The 23,838-nt window shown below is 50.4% G+C and overlaps 1 protein-coding gene across 1 annotated transcript in view; it reads left to right on the top strand.

Moving 5' to 3' along the window:
• Nucleotides 1–23,838, top strand: part of LOC148218216 (uncharacterized) — a 112,200-nt gene that overhangs the window by 84,366 nt on the left and 3,996 nt on the right. The window contains exon 4 of the mRNA XM_088157925.1: nucleotides 6,084–6,325. Within this exon, the coding sequence (XP_088014051.1) occupies nucleotides 6,084–6,325 (242 nt within the window). The remainder of the gene's footprint in view (nucleotides 1–6,083; nucleotides 6,326–23,838) is intronic.

The raw sequence follows: 23,838 nt of genomic DNA, 5'->3' as shown, positions 1-23,838 counted from the left end.
TGGCTCGTCCCGGTTGCTGTGGGTGGCACAGAGGTGTCTGCCCTGTGCCCGGGGCTGTGCGGGAAAATTCCCGTGGCCGGAGGTTTGTGTGCCCGAAGGAGACAGAGGAGTCCTGTAAAAGTGACTTTATTGATGAACAAAGAGAGAGGCCATGCGGCATTTGCCATGCGGTCTCTAAGACGCAGCCTCCTTTTTATCCTCATTTTCCCGGCTGCGTCTCCCTCTCCCTTTCCCCACTGCCTGAGATACTTGGAAGGTTCAGACTTCCCGATCCGCCTACTGCATGTCTTCGTTAATATGCACCCCCACTACGATATTAATCTTACTGCTTTCAGTCCTTCCTTTTCTCATATTCTCAAGAATTGCCTTTACTAACTTTTAATTTCCATTGACTCAATTTCTTTTCCTGTGTCCTCTTTGGCGCAAGGTGTCGTGCATGGTAAAAAGCTGAGAGTTGCTGCAGCACGTCAGAGGAGGAGCAGCATTCGTTTAAGCCGTGGTCTGCCAGAGAACCACGAAAACGTCTCCCATTCCCATCCTTTCTCCGGAATACGAGATATTTTCATATTTCCTTTGCTATCTGTTTCACCACTTTTCGGTTATCATCTGTTTGCAAACAGCCGTTTGTGTCACTTAATTTTCCACAAACTCCTCCTTCTTCTGTAAGTAGATAATCTGATTCCATCCCATGGTGAAATGTCTCGTTCCTCATTTCAGTGGATTGGTCAGCAGGAAGGTCAGGAGCTGGAGCTGTCTCCTTGGTTATTATTTCAAGGATACTTTTTAACCTAATTATGCCACTCAAATTATGAATGGGTTTTCTGTGTCCTGATACGAATTCGTTAGGGATCCCAGGGGCTGGTCCATGGTGTTGTAGCATTTGTTCTGGTGGCCGTTCATCTTTTTCCCTTTTTTGGGTGCTCCCTCCTGCCACGGCTGCATCAATTGACCACTTTTATCTTATGAAATGATAAAATGTTTGGATTCCCAACTCATTTCTCTGGACTAGCAAAAACACCTCATTGCTTTGGGGAGAGGGATGATCCCCCTCCACATACTTTTTTTTCATGAAATTTGCTCAATATTCTCCGTTTGCTGTTTCCCTTTGCAGCTTAACCAATTTCTGTTGCAGTCAGATATCCTCACTCTGGGCTCTGCCTTTAGTTGTGCAAATTCCATCTGTGCAAGCAGGCAGAGCTGGGGGTGAGGGGCAGATGGACTCAGGGAAATTCCTCCCCCTGGCAAGAAGGCCCTTGGGCATTGTCCACACTTCTCCAGAGCAATGTTAATTTGCATTTCTGAAACTCCTCTCCTGGCTGCCTGGAACTAGGATTTTCTTCCAGAGCAGCCTTTAGGTGATTCACATGTCCACCCTCACAACCTGCTTTATTTTTCTTTATTATATTTTTTAACGATTTTTTATTAACAGTTTATGCGTTAAAGCCTCACCATTAATACTCTTCTAGGTTTGCAAAATGCAACTTAAAGGTGAGCTTCTAAAGATCCATTCCAAAATTCTGCCGTCATTAAGAGCCACCACAAATATATAGAAAAATATTCCAATGCAATCAAGTCTTTTCTGCCTCTTCTCCTAGAGTAAAAATTGCTTGTCACACCCCTGGCCCAAACCTAACTAACAATATAAAAGTAGGATTATTATGAAAAATTTTTCTCATGGTGTAATCTTGTCACTGAAACTGCAGGGACAATAAAAATCTCTCCAACAATATCTTTAGTGTTAGAGAGTTAAGGCAGTAGTTGATTCTGGTCAGGATGTGCAGCAGAAATAATTTCATCCACACATAGCCCGGGTGTGCAGAGAAAATAATTCCATGACATGTGAGTTTTACTAGATTTTCCCTTAACTTTTTACTGGCCTAACCCATAGAATTCCATTGGTTTAGTGTTCATTGCTTTAAAGTTGTGTATTTCTTAGTGTTTGGTTTCCTATTGCACACGGATTTCTCCTCTTCTGATGTTAATTAGATCCACATTCCTGGATTTCCTTCTCAGTCTTTTCCAGACCAGGTGTCTCCATCTGGGCCAGGGGCAGTGTCTGGGGTGGGTGTTCCTTGATGTTTGCTGATGTTTCCTTGATGTTTTGTTGAATGTTGTTCTCTTTGTGGATATGTTTTGGGCTATTCCCAGTCTGTTGAGATGTTAAACTCATCTCTGTTGAGTGGTGCAACATCCCTTAAAAAAACCTTTTAAAATTTCTTTCCTGAGAGAAAGGCAAACCCAGCCTGACTAGTAAAATGGAATGTAAAAAAAATTGAATTTGGTATACTTTCCAACAATGGAATCGCAGGCAGCCCAGTGTGTGAGTGTAATTGAGAGGCAGAGTCCTGGGTGGATGCTGTGAACAGCAAAGTGCCAAGGCAGGCTCTGTGCCAGCCCAGCTTCCTGTGGCAGAGATTTCACAAGAGACAGGATTCTGGCCACAGACTGCTTGAAATATCCATCCCTTATCTCCAGCCCGCACTAGGTGGAGAATTCCCAGGGTAAGGAATTGCAAAGATCAATTCCAAGGGAGAGAATTGAATATCTGCCCTGGCTCTGGCCAAAGGTTATAATGGCCGGATGCTTGGCCTTCAGCCAAGGGCACACACTGACTCAGAAAACACTTCCTAAATGCAGCAACATGTTGCATATTCATAGACCTTCATGCATTATTCTGAATCATTCTCCCCAACCTGTAAATCACTATTTTTGCCTTCCCTGGGCTTCTGGTGTCCCATAATCCAAGAATGTGAAGAATTTCCTGATTATCTTTTTTACCATTCTCTGAGTTATTTATATGAACAAAAGCTTTTTACAACAAAATGCTGTACTTCAAAAAAAAATATTTTCCACTACTATTTCTAAGTTCTGTTAATCGCAGAGCTAAAATAAACTGTGTTCATACAGAAAAGTTTTCCAACAGAGAGCATCCATTGTAATATTTGCAAAAAGTCAATAATATAATATGTACTTATAACACACCTAGGATTCAATTTTTTTTCTGAGTATGGAAGAGCCATAGCTGTGGCACCAATCATTTTGTTACATTTCATTTTCATTTTATTTGTTGCTTTTCTTCTGTCCATACCACAACATTGAGGTGATTGGGGTTTAGAAAGTGATACAATGTTATGGGAAGAACAGAGAACTCTCAATTCAGGTCCTGCAATTTCCTATTAATGCTCACAATTCTTACACCTCCTTTTCAGTCCTGGATTGCTTCTGAGATTCTCCAGACCCTCTCTGGGTCAATACAACACCAACCTTCAGACAAAATATGTCTAACTCTTTTCTCTAGCATTTGCTCTTATATTTCAAATACTGAAAGATACTTTTTAGCCTGAACATTCAGCCATTTCACAGAGGCTTCTTCTGCCACTTCTTGTCCTCCTGACTGCAGCAAGTCATCCACATCCTGCATTAACCCAATCCCTGGGGGTGGGGTAAATTCTTGTGATATTTTCTGCAAGGCTTGCCCCAATAAGGCTGGTGCTTCCGTGCATCCCTGCAGAAGGACCGTCCATGTCTTTTCCATTTTCCCTTCTACCTCTTGTTCCCCCTCAAAGGCAAAATCCAGTTTACCATCCTGTGTGAGTGGGCATCCCCATAAAGCATCTTTGCCATCAAGAACTGAATGGTGTCAGTGTGAGGAGGGCACCTGGTTGAAGATGGTGTAAGGATGTGAGAGCCCCTGGGTGCTGGGGCCCCCTTGGGCCCTGGGGTTCATCCCTCAGGGGCTGTAGAAACTCTGCCATGGCCTTTGCCTTCCCCTTGGCCTTTTCCTCCTCCCTTCTTGCATTCCCTTGCTGTGCCTTTGTGACCAAGTGCTCCAGGGGCTTCTTCTGCCCCTCCTGCAGCCCCCTCAGTGCCTGGGGGTGCTCATCCTCTGACAGCTGCTGAGCTTTCTGCTAAATCATTCCTTTCTGCACTGACCCAAGGAAAATGCTTAAAAGGTAATCTGGATGCTTGCCCGTCCAATGCCCATTTCCCAGCTGTTCCTTTGTGCTGCTGCTCCTTGTGCTGTGGCTGCCGTGGCCAGCCCGTATCCCAGAGCCGGTGCCTGTCCTGCCGCAGTGTCCAAACGCGGCCCCCCCGGCGGGCAGGGCCGGCAGCTCCACGGGGCCGGGCAGCGGCCGGGGCGTCCCGCAGCCTCCTGGGGGCCGGGGGCCACTGCCGGGCCTGCAATTGCCGGGGGGTGCTGGGCTCAGGCAGCGCCCGGCGCTGAGCCCCGGCTGCCCCACAGCCCCGGCCCGGCCCCGCAGCTCCCCACAGGCCCCCAGCCCGTGCTCCCGGTGCCGCCCCTCTGCGCCCGCTCCTGCCGCTGCCCAGCACAGAGAAACCCCCTGCAATCCTGACCTCCTTGTGTGCCTGTCCTGGCAACCGGGGATACAAAGGATCTGCAGCAGCTGGCAACTTTGGAGGTCAAATCCTGCTGAAAAACAACCCCATTCTCAATGTTTTCCCTTCCTCCTCTTTACAATCCTTCATGTTTTTTTGCCACATAGATCGCTCCTGCTGCTTCTTTCCTGAACCATATTCCTGCATACTCCCCTTCACCTAATCCCTTCCCAGCACACCAACAAGTATCCATCCCCCTGTTGTATGAATCTGTTCTGGACTTCCCTGATTGCCCCCCTGAGTGTCCCTATCCTTGATTACCTCTGGGAGAATGTGCAAACTCCCTCAACATGCTCCCAAGGGACCCTACAGAGATATTTTGGGATCATCATCCCTTTGGCCCGGAGCCCTTCCTGGCTTTCCCTTTCTACCCTCCACGGGTGCCCTGCCATGTTTAGTCCCCGAAGATCCCACTGTAGTCACTGCTGAGATTTTCAGTGCTCTCTGGCTGCCGACTCTTCCCAGCCCCCCTGATCTGTCACTCGTCTGTCTCCTGGCCCCAGCGCCCCCCGGCAGGGGAATTTGGGGAGGTGGGAGGGGGGGAGCGCCAAGGCCGGGCCCCCCCGCGCTGTGGTGGCGGCAGCGGCTGCAGTGGGGAGCGAGTGCGGGCGGGAGCGGCCGAGAGCCCAGCGCTGCCCCAGCCCGAGCTGCCCCAGCTCCATCGCTGCCCCTGCGCTGGGATGCTGTGGGTTTGGGGGGAAGAGGGAGCCGGCAGTGGGTGCTGGGCCTGGGGGCAGCAGGAGAAGGGAAGGACAAGCAGGGTTGAAGAAGAAAATGGTCAAACGCTGCACGTGGGAGGAGCAGGTGGGATTGTGCAGGAGAAAGAAGAATAATGGGCGGGAGTGTGAGGAAGAGTAGGGACACCGCAGGAGGGTCAGAAATGAGAAGCAGCACAATGTTCCACTCCTCCCTGTATCTGTAGCCTCTCCCACAGCCCCAGGAGCGTTGCTCCCCCCACATGCAGCAAGTGTCCGAAGAGGATGATCCATGATTTTCACAGGGGTGAATCTTGGTGTTTGTGAGCTTTATTGGGCTAAATGTTGGTGCTTTGGTTTTTTGCAGGGGCTGAATCTTTATATTTTGGAGGGGATTTGGGCTGAAACTTGCTTTTTGGGGAGTTTTTGATCTATGTCTTGATGTTTGGATAATTTTGGGGCTGAATCGTTGTGTTTTCAAGGTTCTTAAAGACACAAGATGCCAAATGACTTCGTGAGATGAACTTTGGAAGGAGGAACCCCCAGCCCAATGTGCTCTCTTTTTTTTCCCCTCAAACCAGGATTTGTCCTTCCCATGCTGTGGGTGGATGGAGGAGGGGGAAAAGCCCCAGAGATCTCTCACAAGGAGGGGCTGCAAACCCAGCCCAGGGAGCTGCGAGGAGGAAAGACCCTCCCTGAGCCGGGAAGGCGGCCGGAGATCCAGGCAGAGCTCAGAGCTGGTGGAGAAGCCTCCTGGAGGGGAGAAGCCCCACAAGTGCTTGGAATGTGGGAAGGGTTTCAGGTGGAGCTCTGAGCTGATGCAACACCAGATGATCCACACTGGGGAAAAGCCCTATCAGTGTGGGAAATGCAGGAAGAGCTTCAGCACTATTTCATATCTGATGCAGCACCAGGTGATCCACACTGGGGAACGGCCCTACACCTGCTTGGAATGTAGGATGAGCTTTGGGTGGATCTCTGCCCTGAAATACCACCAGCGCATCCACACTGGGGAGAGGCCCTATGAGTGTCCCAAGTGTGGGAAGAGGTTTCAGAGAAGCTCCACTCTCATCAGACATGAGCGGATTCACACAGAGGAGAGGCCCTTCCGCTGCCCCGACTGCGGGAAGGGATTCAAGCACAACTCCACCCTCACTGTCCACCGGCGCATCCACACTGGGGAGAGGCCCTACGAGTGTCCTGAGTGTGGGAAGAGCTTCTCAGACAACTCAGTCTTGACCCGACACCAACGGAGTCACCACTAAGGGAAGCCCTGTGAGTGTCCCGAGTGTGGGAAGAGCTTCGTGCTCTGCTCCAGCTCCATCCCCCATGGCAGGATCGGTGTTGGATGATCCCCAGTGACCCCCGTTGAGCAGAGCCCTGGTGATCCGTGGTCCTGGTGATCCGTGTTGGGAAGACACCTGGCTGGGGGGGGGTCTCTGCATCATCCTGTCTCCCTGTGGGCACCTGGATGAATACAGGGGCAGGAACGTCCATCAGGGCTCAAACTGACATTGGGAATTCCTTGCGGAGAGCAGATTTGATCCCCAGAAAATCTTCTGTGTTCAATCCTATCTCCTGCTGGCATCCAGGAATACTGAACAGTCTTGGAGATCTTTTCCAACCTCACTGATTCCAGGATTTTCATTTCCTATTGCCCAAGGTTGTCTTCCGCTGCCAAATGGTGATGAACTGAGATAAAGACCAAGCTTTTGGAGACAGTGGGGTGGAAAGTCCTCCAAAAAATATTATTCCCTCCCACTCAAGCACATTGGTCCTCAGCTCACACAGACACGGAAATCCTTTTCTTTTGGCCTCGATTTGCTTTTCATTTCTCTTCATCCTTTTAAAACAACCAACACGGGTGAAAATAAAGACACTGAACTGAGACATGGGTGTGGATACGGAGGGACAAAAACATGGTGGGGCACAGGCATGGAGAGTTGAATCATGGTTTTAAAGAGTTAAGATTTTTGCTAAGGGTAGAAGGAGTTTCCATGGCCAAGATGTGAGTTAGGTAGGTAATTACTTGATGCTTAGGCAAGAGCTAATTGGTATAATTATCTGCTATTATGAACTTAGGTATAGAAGAACATAAAATAATAAACCGTTATTTATGAAGCACAAGGCCTTGGATCGTGCCAGAGGATCACAGAGACCTGATGAAGACTCTCCTGACTTCATCCATCGAGACCACTGACCCATTTCGAGACCACCGACCCAATTCAAGAGAAGAACTGCGCACGCGTGAAGGACGAATGGGCTCATTTTAATATGGGATGGGGATGGAGGTGCTGGGGTTATGCACATGTATTGTATGTAAGGTCTTGGGCAATAAATAGAGGGCAAAGAACCTTGTTCGGGGCGGTCACGCCTTTGGGAGGTGACTCCCGTGCCGGTGAATAAACACACCACTTTGTAACTTTAATTAGTTACAGCGCCTTTGTCCGTGATTATTCCGGTTTTTAACGATTCAGGGGGACAAACTGCGGTCACGTGGGGACACTGCAGGGACATCGTAGTGACCCAAAACAGGACAGGCAACAGCAGGGTGGCCCTGATGTCCCCAAGGCAAGGACACCAAGGTCCCCAGTATCCCTCGGCGTGACAGTGCCACTTCCATGTCCCCACCCTGTCCCTACCCCTGCCCCACCACCACATCCTGGGCCACCTCCAGCTTTCGTGTCACCTTCTTGTGTCCCTCCACCAATGTCCCCAAGGCCACCATGATGTCCCCGAGGGCCTGGGCAGCTCTGGGAATCTCCTGTCGCCATGTCCCCCATGTTTCACCACCATGTCCCAGTTAACAGCATCCACCAAGGTCCCCAGGTGCCATGTCACTGTCTCCAGCCGCCCCTGGACATCCGCAGTGACTTTGCTGGTGGCCGCGGTGGCCTCGGCACTGGCCCTGGCGGTCGCCACCCCCTGGGCACAGTCACGCAGGTGCTGGGCCATGGCCCAGTGCTCACGGGGACTGCTGGCCAGGTGTCACCACGATGTCACTGAGGCCTGCAGGGTCACCTGGCAGGACACGGACACCGTGCCCAGGGCCAGCAGCAGGTGACCGTCCTTGGCCACCCCCAGTGCAGCGCGGGCCGAGTCCAGGGACACTGCGGGGACATGGGGACACCGCACAGGTGGCACCGGGGACACGGCAGCAGGGCAACCAGCACAGTGGCACCTGAGCAGTGGCACTGAGGACACCCCAGAGCCACCAGCCAGTGTCCCCAGGGCTGCCCCAGTGTCACTATCCCAGTGCCATCCGTTCAGTCTCAGTGTCACCAGCCCAGTGTCCCCAGTTCAATCCCATTGTCCCCAGTTCAACCCCAGCGCCACCAGAGCTGCCCCAGTGTCCCCCATCCTGTCCCAGTGTCACCAGCCCAGTGTCACCAACCCAGTGCCACCAAGCCATTCCCATCCCAGTGTCCCCAGTCCTGTCCCAGTGTCACCAGCTCAGTGTTCCCAGTTCCTTCACAGTGCTTCCAGTGCCAGCCCAGTGTCACTGCCCCATTGCCACCATACCAATGTCACCATCCCAGTGCTTCCAGTCCCTCCCAGTGTCTCCAGTCCCATCCCAGTGTCCCCCGTCCTGTCCCAGTGCTCCTAGTTGTGTCCCAGTTTCACCAGTTCCATCCCAATGCCACCAGTTGTGTCCCAGTGTCACCATTCAGTGCTCCCAGTTCAATCTGTCTCCAGTTCTCTCCCAGTGCCACCACCCCATTGTCCCCATACCAATGTCACCATCTCAATGTCACCAAACCAGTTCCCTCCCAGTGCTCCCAGTGCTAGCCCAGTGTCACCATCCCATTGCCACCATACCAATGTCACCATCCCAGTGTCCCCCGTGCCAGCCCAGTGCCACCAGACCAATGTCACCAATCCAATTCCCTCCCAGTGCTCCCAGTTGTGTCCCAGTGCCACCCCCGCATTGTCACCATACCAGTGTCACCAACCCAGTGCCACCAGCCTGGTGTCACTAACCCAGTTCCAGCCCAGTGTCCCCAGTCCTATCCCAGTGCCACCAGTCCTGTCCCAGTACCACATCCCCAGTGTCCCCATACCAATGTCATCACCAGCCCAGTGTCCCCAGTGCCATCCCAGTGTCCCCCAGCCTGTCCCAGTGTTCTTGTCCCAGTTCTCCCAGTTGTGTCCCCATGCCAGCCCAGTGCCACCCCCTCATTGACCCGTACCAGTGTCACCAGCCCAGTGCCACCAGTCCTGTCCCAGTGCCACTAGCCCAGTGCTCCCAGTGCCAGCCCAGTGCTCCCAGTGCCAGCTCAGTGTCACCATCCCAGTGTTCCCAGTTCCATCCCAGTGCCACCAGTTCTGTCCCAGTGTCACCAATCCAGTGTCACTGGTCCTGTCCCAATGTCCCCAGTGTCATCTCAGTGTCACCAGTGCCACCCATGGCACCACCCCAGTGTCCCCAGTTCAGTCTCAGTGTCCTCAGTCCTGTCCCAGTGTCACCAGCCCAGTGCTCCCAGTTCCATTCCAGTGTCCCTGTCCCATCCCAGTATCCCCCATCCTGTCCCAGTGTCCCTGTCCCAGTGCTCCCAGTTGTGTCCCAGTGCCACCAGTTCCATCCCAGTCCCATCCCAGTGTCACCAACTCATTGTCCCCATACCAATGTCACCATCTCAATGTCACCAAACCAGTTCCCTCCCAGTGCTCCCAGTGCCAGCCCAGTGTCCCCATCTTGGGACAGGGGAAGGTCTCTACTGGTCCATATTGGTCTGTACAGGTCTCTACTGGTCCATACTGGTCTGTACTGGTCCATACTGGTCTATACTGGTTTATACTGGTCTATACTGGTTTATACTCACACACAGCACCACCAGCCCCACGGCCAGCCCATGCCCAGCCTGGAGCTCAGCTCACCCAAACTGGTCTGTACTGGTCTGTATGCTCTATACTGGTCCATACTGGTTTATAGTGGTCTATACTGGATTTTACTGGTCTGTACTGGTTTATATTGGTTTTTACTGACACACAGTATCATCAGCCCTATGGCCAGCCTGTGCCTGGCCCAGAGCCCAGTTCACCAAAACTGGTCTATACTGTTCCATACTGATTTATACTGCTCTATACTGGTTTATACTGGTCCATACTGGTTTATACTGGTCCATATTGATTTTTACTCACACACAATCCTGCACAGCACCATCAGCCCCACGGCCAGCCTGTGCCCAGCCCATAGCCAGCTCTGGCACTGCTGTGCCCCTTCCTCCTCCCGCTCCAGCATCATCATCACTGCTGCCTCAGCCAGGACCCCTTGGTGCCGCAGCTCCTGCTCGTCCTCGTCCCCCAGGGTCCCCCCGGCCACCGCTGGGGCCACCTCGGCCTTTCTGGGTCCTTCATCTCTTCCAGGGCCACTTGGGCCTGATACAGCGTGACCTTGGCTTCAGCCAGTGCCGCGGGGACGGTGCTTGGTGTCCTCAAGGCCTCGGCCAGGGCCACCAGGGCCACCAGGGCTCGACGCCACGTGGTGTGAAAAACTGGGCCAGCTGGGGGGGGAGGGCAGGGGGGACAGCTGGGGACAGGAAAGGGGGGTTAGGGGGTGGGGGAGGGGTTGGGGAGTTCTGGGGAGGGTTTGGGTGGGGTGTGGGTGGTTCCAAGTGAGAATTCTCAAGGATTTGGTGTTTCCCAGATGAGGCTCCAGGGGGTTTTGGAGTTCTCAGGTACCCAAATGAGATTTTTGGGGGGGATCCCAGGTGAGAATTCCCAAGGATTTGGGATTTCCCAGGTGACAATTTCCAAGGATTTAGGGTTACCCAGGTGAGGGTCCAGGGGGAGTTTTGGGGTTCTCAGTGTGGTAATTGATAAAAGATTCGTGTTAATCACAAAAGGATTGGGGTTTGTATAAACCAGTATACTAAGCTCTGAAGTGAAGCATGGACACTAGATAATGGAAATTATATGATAAAATCATTCTGTTTAAAATCACCTTGTTATGTCATATTATGTTGTATTATGTTACATTATATACTATGTTATGTTATGTTTTCCAAGTGAGTTGTATCAGCTACCACCTTACAAAATCAGACTTCCCAAAAAGCCCTTCCTGCCTTTGTCTTATCAATACTGCTTATCTCAAGAACCAGACTCCCAGAACATCTCTTGTGGTTATCTGCAAGGACCAGATGGCTATCTGTGACTGATTATCACCCAAAGGCTTTGTGTAAGGATGTTTATTCAACCACCACTGCTTATGACAACAAAAAATCCAAAAAATTGACTACAATGAGAAACCACAGTATAAGAAGAGGCTGCAAACCAAGGTTGGGTGGAGCGTGGAGTGGGCAGTGACCCCTCACGTTCCCCAGCGCGCTGCTTGCTCTTTCTATATCAAATAAAGCAATCTAAATTTTGCTGAATATCGAGACTTTTGTCTCTCATTTATAACAATTTGGTGCCGATACCCGGGACGTCCTTGGAGCCCTGAGAGGCACTGCGATTTCGGGGAGGCGCCCCACTGCTGTGGCCCCGGTTCGTCAGTGATTCTCGGGACCCATCGACGTCCCGCACCATAGAGACTGAGCAAGGAAAATCTCCCCGGAAGACCGCGGCAAAATCACCTGGAATTCTCGTGCACGAAGAGCCAGACAGGAGCATCGGACTGTGAGTATCTGTGTGGTTTGGTGGGGATGACTGTGTGCTTGCCTGAATGAGACGTGGCCTTTGCTGCGAAGCGAGAGTGGAGTCCTTCTATCCGCGTTTCCAGCATCCCGCGAGGGACCTGGCCGGTGACCGGACGAAGCGAGTGAGCACAAAGGGAGAGACTGCTTTTCTTGTCCTAGCCCAGGTAGAGGCTGGGTCCTTCCCATCCTAGTCCAGGCAAAGGCAGGACCCGGGGATGGGGGAAGGGGGAGGAAAAGAAAAGCAGATGGCAACACACCAGTCACGGAGGGAGAAGGGAAAAGCTGCTTTTCCCATCCCAGCCCAGGTAGAGGTGGGTTCCAGTCCATCCTGACCCAAGGAGAGACAGGGGTTCAAGCAGAACACATCGGGGAGTACAAACACCTCAAGACAGTCCCTTGAGGTAAAAATGAGACAAAGAGGGAGTAAGATTCTGAGTCCCAAGGACCCACGAAGAGGTTCAAGTTCATTTAGTCCACAAGGAGACCGGGAAAATAAAGACAAGACAAGTAGGTTGCCAGAAATAGCACCAGGCAGCCCTTTGGGAGTAATATTAAAATGTTGGGACACAGGGGAGGTATACAGAGGAAGAAGTAAAGAAAAATTAATTCAATATTGCATGGTGGAATGGACCAAAGAAATTATCCATAAAGATAACCTATACTGGCCCATGTTCGGATCATTTGAGGGTTCGATTTGTCGAGCATTAAACACATATGTGGCTCATAAAGAACCATTTAACAGAGAGGAATGTGAGTATGCTGCCCTGTGGGCAAAACAGTCCAAGCCATCCTTGATATATACTTTAAAAGAAAAAGAGGATGAGGATAAAAAAAAGGTTACCTGGGAACCCCTCGATAATCTCCCACCTCCGTATAATACAGAAAATACAGGAGACCCCCCCACGCACCCACTTCTCCTCCTGGTACTCCCATAGCTCTAAGAACTCGCTCCAGTCAAAGGAATACCAGGAGAGATGGTATCACCAGAGAGGAGGGAGATAACGACACAAAGGCTCGCCTTTACCCCCTGAGGGAAGTGCCATTAGCAGGACAACAGGCTGGATTAATTGGATTTGTAAATGTTCCCTTGAACACAGGGGAAGTGAGAAACTTTAAAAAAGAAATGGGAAAACTATTGGAGGATCCTATAGGGGTATCAGAGAGACTAGATCAATTCCTCGGACCAAGTATGTATACTTGGATGGAATTACAATCTATATTAAGTATCCTATTCACCACGGAGGAACGGGAAATGATCAGACAGGCTGGAATGAGGGTATGGGACCGGGAGCATCAGATTGGACCTGGGGGAGACCAGAAATGGCCATTAAATAATCCTAACTGGGATAACCAAAATGATGTCCATCGCCAGAATATGATGGACTTAAGATGGATACTCGTTAAAGGTGTCCGAGAATCAGTTCCTAAAGGACAAAATATTAATAAAGCCTTTAGTGAACAAAAACAAAAAAAAAAAGGACGAATCCCCGACTGACTGGTTGGAGCAGCTGAGGAAAGATCTCCAAATGTACTCCGGGATAGACCCTGACACACAAGTGGGTCAGGCACTCCTCAAAACCCAATTTGTTGCTCGATCATGGGGAGATATTAGAAAGAAATTAGAAAAGTTAGACGATTGGCAAGATCGGGGGTTACAAGAATTACTAAGAGAAGCAAAAAGCAAAAGCTAAAATCTTTATAGCTGCAGTTCGTGAAACACAGAAAGAAACCCAGCAGAAAGGGGGAGGGAAACCACGGAAACCCCCACCGAAACAAGGAAATGAAGCAGGAAGTAATTCACCAAGGCGAACCTGCTTTTACTGTAACAAGAAAGGTCATATAAAGAAAAACGGTAAAGAACGGATACGGGATGAAAAAATGTTCCAGGAAGATGAATAGGGGTGTCAGGGGCTGTATGTATTAGGGACCATACCATCCAAAGAGCCCTTGATAAATTTAAAGATTGGTCCCCAGGGGGAGGAGGTGGAATTTTTAGTAGATACAGGAGCCGAAAAATCCACAATTAAACACCTACCAAAAGGCTGTAAACCGAGTAGAGAAACGGCACTCGTGGTTGGAGCAAAAGGTGAACCATTTCGGGTCCCTATTATTAAAAATGTGCAAATTGAGACCCGGAACAAAATTGAATTAAAAGATCTGCTGTTACTGCCAGAGGCAGAAAATAATTTATTGGGGAGGGATTTAATAACAGCATTGGATTTGAAAATGGAAGTATCCCAAGGTCAGCTTAAAATTTTTGCTTTAACTCAAAAGGATGAGGAGCAAATATGTCCTGAGGTGTGGTACACCCCTGGGGAAATAGGGAAGTTAAAAATGAAACCTATCAAAGTGCAAATCACTGATCCCGATTTACCAATCCGAGTTCATCAATATCCAATATCTCTGGAAGGGAGACGGGGCCTTAAGCCTCTCATAGAAAACCTTTTGCAACAGGGGGCTTTGGAACCATGTATGTCCCCACATAATACTCCTATTCTGCCTGTCAGAAAGACAGACGGGAATTACAGATTGGTACAGGATTTGAGGGCTATAAATCAGCGAACTGTTACCAAATTTCCCGTAGTAGCAAACCCTTACACTCTCTTAAAAGAGTTGTCCCCTGACTACACTTGGTATAGTGTAATAGATCTAAAAGATGCCTTCTGGGCATGCCCGTTAGAGGAAAGTAGCAGAGATTGCTTTGCCTTTGAATGGGAAGATCCTGAGAAGGGCAGGAAACAACAACTGCATTGGACAGTATTGCCTCAGGGCTTTACAGAATCCCCCAATCTCTTAGGACAAGCCCTAAAAGAATTAATTCAATCTTTTGAGCCACCAGACGGGGTGAAATTGTTACAATATGTAGATGATCTATTGATAGCAGGAAAGGACGAGAAATCTACAAGAAATTGGACTATAAAACTTTTAAACTTTTTGGGACAACAGGGATTGAAGGTATCCAAAGCCAAATTACAGTTCACAGAACCAGAAGTAAAATATTTGCGACATTGGCTAAGTAAAGGGAAAAAGAAATTGTATCCTAATAGAATCTCTGGAATATTAAGTCTGGGACCTCCAAAAACCAAAAAACAAGTGAGGAAAATTTTGGGATTGCTGGAATATTGTTGCCAATGGATAGAGGGATTTAGTGAGAAAGTAAAATTTCTATATGAAAAACTTACCACTAATCGCCTAAAATGGACAGAAGAGGATGATAAAAGTTTTGAAAAGGTCAAACATGCTTTAATTCAAGCCCCTGTACTCAGTCTCCCAGACTTGGAGAGACCATTTCAGTTATTTGTAAACACCTCTGATCAAACAGCATATGGGGTACTCACCCAGGAATGGGCAGGCAGTCGAAAGCCAGTGGGATTTTATTCTAAACTGCTCGACCCTGTCAGTCGGGGTTGGCCCACATGCCTCCAGGCCCCAGTGGCCACAGCACTTTTAATTGAAGAAGCCCGAAAAATTACCTTTGGGGCAGCCCTAGTGGTCCACACCCCCATAATGTGAGGGGAATTCTGAATCAAAAAGCTGAGAAATGGTTAACTGATACCCGAATATTAAAATATGAAGCTATTCTAATCACTTTCCCAGACTTAGAGCTAAAATCAACAACTGCTCAAAGTCCTGCACAATTCCTATATGGGGAACCAGGAGAAAATTTAGAACATGATTGTTTGGATGTTATAGAATTACAAACAAAAATGAGACCTGACTTGGGAGAAGTTGAATTTAAGGATGGAGTAAAATTGTTTATAGATGGATCTTCTCGAGTGGTGGAAGGAAAACGAAAATCAGGATATGCCATAGCAGGAGGAGAAGAATTGAAATTAGTAGAATCCGGACCCTTAAACGCAGCATGGTCCGCTCAGGCTTGTGAACTATTTGCTCTTTATAGGGCATTGTCTTATTTAGAAGGTAAAAAAGGAACGATATATACGGATTCTAAGTATGCCTATGGCATAGTCCACACATTTGGTAAAATTTGGGAAGAAAGGGGGTTAATTAACACTCAAGGACGGGGTTGATACATCAAGAATTAATTGTTAGAATACTAGAGGCTCTTAGGGGCCCCACTGAAATTGCTGTGGTCCATATAAGAGGGCACCAAAAAGGAACAAGCTACGATACAAGGGGGAATAATCTGGCTGACAAAGAAGCAAAAAAAGCAGCATTGAAGCAAAAACCGGTTTCTGTATTAAGTACTACAGTTAAAGATCTCAGCCCCAACCAGGAATTACAGAAGCTATTTACTCCTCAGGAAAAAGAAGCGATAAAAAAATTAAAGGCAGAACAGCATGAGAACAAATGGGTTTTACCAGATGGCAGGGAAATTTTACCTAAGACCCAGGCCAGACAAATTATTGAACAATTACACCAACAAACACATTGGGGAACCAGAGCACTAGCAGACCAATTTTTAAAATTTTTTGGATGCATCGGCATTTTTGATATTGCAAAGAAGAGCGTACAGGGTTGTTTAACTTGTCAGAAAATTAATAAAAAAGGTATGTGACAAGGTCTGTCAGGAGGACGGAAAACTGCTTACACACCCTTTGAAAGAATACAAGTAGATTTTACAGAATTACCAAAAATAGGAAGGTGGAAATACTTACTAGTGATAGTAGACCAATTAACCCACTGGGTAGAGGCATACCCTGCAGCTAGAGCCACATCACAAGTGGTAGCCAAAATATTGATGGAACACATAATCCCAAGGTATGGCCTGGTTCGAGCAATAGACTCAGAGCAGGGGACGCACTTTACATCAAAGGTGCTGCAGTCACTGACCCCGGCACTGGGCATCAGCTGGGAGTATCACACACCTTGGCACCCTCAGAGTTCTGGCAGGGTTGAAAGGATGAATCAAACATTAAAACAACAGCTGTCAAAATTAATGATTGAGACTAAAATGCCATGGACAAAGTGCCTCCCACTAGCCCTGTCTAATATACGAACAATGCCAAATTGGAAAACAGGGATTTCACCATATGAAATGCTGTATGGTATGCCTGACCCTAAAGGAGTACACCTTGATCCGACCTTAGTTCAGGACCCTTCTCTTCAGAATTACATAATAACAATCAGCAAAAACTTGGAAGAATTAAGAGAGAAGGGGATTTTAGCTCAAACTGTCGCTCTAGGATTTGCCATACATAAAATTAAGCCAGGACAACATGTGTTAATTAAAGTATGGAAAGAAGAAAATCTAGTTCCAAAATGGGAAGGACCGTATTTAGTTCTGTTAACGACTGAAACAGCTCTGAGGACAGCTGAAAAGGGATGGACACATGTGAGTAGAGTCCAGGGTCCTGTAACCCCTCCTACTGCAGGTTGGGCAGTGACATCTGAGCCTGGAGACCTCAAAGGGCGAATTGGGAAGACTTGATGTCAATATCGGATCAATTCGTCTCAAAGGTCTCCTAATCAGGACTGAAAGTCACCTGCCCCAAACCCAGGTGTAGCCTGTTCATCAAGAAAAGGTGTCCATATTGTACTGAGTTGTTGTGGTGTTATTCCTATGGTGGGTATCCCCCATTCCCATTATGTGTCCAGTGTATAAAAAAAGAATATAAGGAAACTATTACAGTATTAATACCCTATAATAAGGAAAAACAAAAAAAAAGAAGGAAAACCAGAACAGAGGTATTGGCAAGAAAGTGTCAGAAGGGTTGTGTATACCGAGCTGTTACTGCTGTACCTCGTACTGGAATGTTAAAGCTAAAAGCTGGGACAAAATTAAGAAACACTACCAAAAGAGAAAGACAAAGTGGGAGACCCCAGGACATATTCCCTGCTGCCGAGAAGATCAAACAAACCTCGGCTACTGGCAGCAACCCCGTAGGCCTTGAGGGAGGCAGAGGGATGAAAATGGTCATGGGAGTCATCCTATTGCTAATGATGATAAAAGGAAATAATGCTGATGCTTGTTCCAAGTGTCACCAGACAATTGGGTACGGGGATGCACGGTATCCACCCTTGCCTTCCACACACATCAATTCGGCCTGCTGTAATAGACACATTATGCACTATTATGGAAAGAAGTGGCCACCAATTTGGGAAAAGGAGGGTGGGCTCCATCAGCATACCAAAGTTGCCCAGTAGGAGAGACACACCTCTGCTGCACAAAAGAAGGTATGTGGGGATATTCAGATCAGGGAGGAGTGCAAGATCACTACAAGGAGGAATTGATTAAAAAAAAAACAAACTAAAATGTTCAAGGGAAAAAGGACAAACCGTGGGGGAAGTTTTAACTTCTATGAGAGAATAAAACAACAACTCAGCGAACGGGAATTACCTACCTTGGGAAAAAATTTATTTGTAGAATTAATGAAAGAAATTACTACTGATCTTAACTCACTGTTGGATCTGTAGAGGAATGCAGATGACTGAACAATGGCCATGGAGGGGGGGAGGGATTAGGGCCAGAGCAGTTGCTACAGTGAAATCAAACAGAAATATCGAGGGGGAGTGTGTGGGAAATTTAATAATTCTGAATACTGATTAGAAATTTATGATAATAGTGAAGTAATTACTAAAATTGCAGAAGAAATAAAACGATTAGCCCATGTACTGTACAAACCTGAAACAATATGATTAATGATAATTGGTGAAATAACCTGTTGGGGGGAGCTTGGTGGAAAAAATTAAGGTTTATGTTAACATGTGCATTATTAGGACTACTGTTCATCCCTTGTCTTGTTCCATGCTTCATTCGACTAATCCAGCCGGTGGTTCAAGGAATGCAAGTTGCTACAATACCAAGAGACCCTGAGAAGGCAACAAAATTAATGGCAGTAGATGTATTAAATCTAGTACAAGAAGTACTGACAAAATTTGAAACCAGAACGCGAATCAATGGGATAAAAAAAGAGAAGTGGGGATATTGTGACAATTGATAAAAGATTCGTGTTAATCACAAAAGCATTGGGGTTTGTATAAACCAGAATACTAAGCTCTGAAATGAAGCATGGACACTAGATAAAGGAAATTATATGATAAAATAATTCTGTTTAAAATCACCCTGTTATATTATGTTGTATTATCTTACATTATAATATGTTATGTTATGTTTTTCAAATAAGTTGTATCGACTACCAGCTTGCAAAATCGGACTTCCCAATAGCCCTTCCTGCCTTTGTCTGATCAATACTGCCTATCTCAAGGACCAGACTCCCAGAACTTCTCTGGTGGTTATCTAGAAGGACCGGATGGCTGTCTGTGACTGATTATCACCCAAAGGCTTTGTGAATTTGCGTACAACGAGGACCCACAGTATAAGAAGAGGCTGCAAACCAAGGTTGGGTGGAGCGTGGAGTGGGCGGTGACCCCTCACGTTCCCCAGCGCTGCTTGCTCTTTCTATATCAAATAAAGCAATCTAAATTTTGCTGAAAATCGAGACTTTTGTCTCTCATTTATAACAGGGTTCACCTTTTCCTCCTCCATGTGTAACGTCGTCTAGAGCACAGAGATCCCGGGAGCTGCTTCCTCCTGAGCCAGTGGCACTCCTGGCACTGGGCAGCGCAGGGCCCTGTGCCCCGTATATACCCCTGCAGGGCGGGGCTGTGCCATGTCACCAGGACAACAGAATGGCCAACAGCACCCAGGAACCCGATAGAACGGCCCTGTGTCACAAAGGGCCCAGCCCAGCAGCCCTTCAGCAGCCCAAGCCCCTGGAAGTGTCATGGAGCAGGTGCCCAGCAGGTGCTGGCTTTGCAGGCTGGGCTGTGCGGGGCCAGAGGAATTGGCCGGATGGACGCAGGCAGGGAGTTGTGGTCAGCGGCTCCATGGGCGGCTGCAGGCCGGGGATGAGGGGTGTCCCTCAGGGAGGGCTCTGCCTCGGCCCCGGGGGGGCCCAATGCGAGGGCGAGGGGCTGGGGGGGCCATGGGGGCGTTCGATCAATGGGGAGGGCCCGGGGAGTGCTGAGAAGGGGGTGGTGAGTGGGGGGGAGGGAGGGGTCCCATGGATTTGGGGGGAGTCTTGATGAGTGTGGGGGGAGTCCCATGGATTTTGGGGTCCTGGTGACGGGGGGGGAGCGGTGAGTGGGGGGGGGTCCCATGGATGGGGGAGGGGCGTTGAGTGAGGGAGGGGTCCTAGCGCTTTGGGGGGGTCGGTGAACGGGGGGGCAGTGAATAGGGGGAGCCCCGGTAAATTGGGGGGGGTCCCTGGTGACAACCGGAGGACGGGGGGGAAAGGAGCGAGCCCCAAGGGACGCCCCCCGGTGCTGGGGACACCCCGGTGCCCCCCCAGCGCACGCCTCCCCCCCTCCCCCCCCCATTCCCGCTCCTGTTCCCGGGAGAAGTCAAAGGGGAGGGGCGGAATCCCCGGGATGGGCAGGGGGGGCACAAAGGGGGGTCCGGGCCCTGTGCACCGGAGGGTGGTCGGTACACGGCGGGGGTCCAGTCCCGGTGCCCGAGGGGGCGTCCCGGTGCCCGGTGATTCGTGAGGGGGTGTCCGGTGATTCCTGGGGAGGTCTCCGGTGGTCCTGGTGCATGACGGGGGGGTCCCGGTGACTCATGGAGGGGTCTCCGGTGATCTCGGTGCCCGAGGCTGGCGATGTTTGAGGGGGGGTCCGGCGGTGCCGGTGCACGATGAGGGGGTGTCACTGCTCGATGGGGGGGGAGTCCCGGTGCACGGTGACGGTGCTGATTGATGGGGGAGGTCCTCTGGTGGTGCCGGTGCCCGGTGATTGATGGAGGGGGTCTCCGGCGATTCCTCGGGAAAGGGGGGGGGCGGTCCGGTGATGCCGGTGCACGAGGAGGGGAGAGAGGAAACTCGAGGGTCCTGAGGGGGTCCCGGTGCATGAGGACGGTTAAATTCGGGGGTCCTGGTGCTCGTAGGGGGGGTCGGTTCCTGGTGTGTGACACAGAGAGAGACCCCGGTGACACAGGGGACCCTGGCACGGGGCTGGTGACACTCAGGGGCTCCGGGTGGCACAGAGACTCTCCCCAAATTCTCTGCCACGAGGTCCTGGTGGCACGAGGGGTCTGGGTGACACGAGGAGCTGGTGGCACTCCAGGGGCTCCTGGTGGCACAAGGAGCTGGGGGTACTTGAGGGGCCCTTGGTGACACAGGGCTCTCAATGTCACTCGCAGGGCTCTCGGTGATACGAGGAGCCCCCAAATTCCTCTGGGTGACATAAAAAGCTCCCCAAACTGGTCTGGGTGACACGAGGATACGGTGGCACGAGAGGAGCCCTTTGCACGAGGATCTGTCGCACGAGGACCCCCAAAATTCCTCGAGCGAACGCCCCCAAAATCCTCGCGCGGGACCCCCCACTCAGCGGGAGCCCACACCCCCCCTCCTCCTGCTCCTCACCCCGGGGGTCTCCGGGTGATCCCGCCCCAGGTCCTCCCCTTTCCCCCTTTTCCCTCAGGACTGGGAAGGTCGAAGGGACTGAAGGGGAGGTGCAGGTGCGGGTTTTTTCGGGGGGGTCTCGGCGGCTCCCGGGGCGGGGTCAGTGCTCAGCAGCGGGGCCGCGCCGCTCGCACCCGTTGGCCGAGATCGGGGGGGGGGGGGCGGGGGGCGGCCCGGGGACCCCGCTGGGCCCCCAAATCAGACCCGGGTCTGCTGCTTTAGTCCTGTGCTCCCAGCGCTGATTTTTCACTTTATTCAGTCTTTGGTGTATTTTTTTTGCTAAGATTTAATAAACCTTTAAAATTTTACAAAGTGAGCGTCGTTTCTCCCACCCTGCACTGCCGGGGTAGGAGGTGCAGCTGGAAGAGGGAGGCGTGTGGAAAGCTGGTTTGAAGGGTCTCCATTTACTTCTCATTATCCTGCTCTGAGGTTTTGGAGTTTTCTGCCAGAAATCTCTCCCCTCTCCCACTCATCCACAGGGGTTGTGGGGCAGTTTTCCCTTTTGGGGGAAAATTAAAGCCATGCACAGACGCTCCTAATTAGGGGTAGCGGCAGTGAGGCTCCAGGGCTGCGCGCTGAGCCGGAGCCAGCGAACACGCAGGGCTGGGAAAGGCGTGCCGGGAGCTGCGGAGAACTTTGTTTGTGTTTCCAGGCCAATGGCGGCTCGGGCCCGGGCCCGTTCCAGGGCTGTTCCTCATCTCCGCCTTTGCCCTCCCACAGCCCGGGGGGCCCTGAGAGCGCGGGCCGAGGCTGGGCCGTGTGCAGAGCCCGGCCCTCGTTGCCATTGGCTGATTGTGCCAATGTCACTCCTGGTTGTCGCGCGCTGATTGGGCAGAGCAGCAAAGGCGCCATTGTGGCAGCGTCTGTGCGGGCCCGGCAGCGGCGGCAGCGGCCGGAGCCCGGGGAGGCGGCGGCGGAGCTCGGAGGCGGCCCCAGCGCAGGTGGGAGCCGCGCTCGGTTGTGCGGGGGCTCGGGGCTCGCTGCGGGCCGAGGGGGCGGCAGGGGGCTCTGGCGGGTTGGTTGTGCCGGTGCCGGCCCGTGTTGGCGCTGGGCTGAGGGCGCTGCGGGAGCGGCTGCCCGCGGTCTCCTTCCCGCTGGGGCCTCGGCAGGAGCCGGTGCCGGAGCAGCGCTGGCTCGTCCCGGTTGCTGTGGGTGGGACAGCGGTGTCTGCCCTGTGCCCGGGGCTGTGCGGGAAAATTCCCATGGCCAGAGGTTTGTGTGCCCGCAGGAGACAGAGGAGTCCTGTAAAAGTGACTTTATTGGTGAACAAAGAGAGAGGCCATGAGGCATTTGCCATGCGGTCTCTAAAGCGCCGCCTCCTTTTAATCCTCATTTTCCCGTCTGCATCTCCCTCTCCCCTTCCCTACTGGCTGAGGTACTTGGAGGGTTCAGACTTCCCGATCCACCTACTGCATGTCCCCCTTAATATCCACTCCTACTACGATATTAATCTTACTGCTTTCAATCCCTCCTTCTTTCATTTTCTCAAGAATAGCGCTTACAAACTTTTAATTTCCATCGACTCAATCTCTTTTCCTGCATCCTGTTTGACGCAAGGTGTCGTGCATGGTAAAAAGCTGAGAGTTGCTGCAGCACGTCAGAGGAGGAGCAGCATTCGTTTAAGCCATGGTCTGCCAGGGAACCACGAAAACGTGTCCCATTCCCTTCCTTTCCACTTTTGACCGGAATATGAGCTACTTTCTCACTTCCTTTGTTATCTGTTTCACCACTTTTCCTTTGTGATCTGTTTGCAAACAGCAGTTTGAGTCATTTAATTTTTCACAAACTCCTCCACTTTCTGTTAATAGATCATCTGATTCCATTCCATCGGGAAACGTTGCATTCCTCATCTGAGTGGATTGGTCGGGAAGAAGGTGAGGAGCTGGAGCTGTCTGGTTGGGTGTTATTTTGAGGCCATTGTGCAATCTAATTATGCCATTGAAATGATAAATGACTTCTCTGTCTCCTGATATGAATTCGTTAGGGATCCCAGGGGCTGGTCCATGGTGGTGTAGGATTTGTTCTGGTGTCTGTTCATCTTTTTTCCAGTTTTGGGGTGCTCCCTGCAGCCAGGGCTGCATCCATTGACCACGTTAATCTTATGAAATCATCAAATACTTGGATCCCCAACTGGTTTCTCTGGATTAGCAAAAACACCCCAGTGCTCTGGAGAGAGGGATGATTCCCCCCACACACACTATTTTTCATGAAGGTTGCACAAAATTCTGCGTTTGCTGTTTCCCTTTGCAGCTTAACCAATTTCTGTTGCAGTCAGATATCCTCACTATGGGCTCTGCCTTTAGCTGTGCAAATTCCATCTGTGCAAGCAGGCAGAGCTTGGGGTGAGGGGCAGATGGAATCAGCCCAATTCCTCCCCCAGGCTAGAAGAGTTTGGTACATCTTGCACACATTGCCCTAGCAGTGTTAGTTTGCATTTCTAATTAAATCGCCCCATACTCGAATTTCCAACTCATTTCCCTGAACTTGTGGCTGCAAAAACACCCCAGTGCCCCAATACACCCTATATAACCTGGACAGTGACAGCACAGGTTGGAGTGAAGAGAGGGATGATTTCCCCCCCGCTGTTTTTCATGAAGTTTTCCCAACATTCTGCGTTTGCTGTTTCCCTTTGCAGCTTAACCAATTTCTGTTGCAGTCAGATATCCTCACTATGGGCTCTGCCTTTAGTTGTGCAAATTCCATCTGTGCAGGGAGGCAGAGCTTGGAGTGGGGGACAGAGGAAAT

Source organism: Sturnus vulgaris, unplaced genomic scaffold, assembly GCF_052056855.1.
Source record: "Sturnus vulgaris isolate bStuVul1 unplaced genomic scaffold, bStuVul1.hap1 Scaffold_194, whole genome shotgun sequence".
NCBI lineage: Eukaryota > Metazoa > Chordata > Aves > Passeriformes > Sturnidae > Sturnus > Sturnus vulgaris.
Note: the sequence above shows the minus strand (reverse complement) of the source record. Positions and strands in the feature narration are given on the sequence as shown.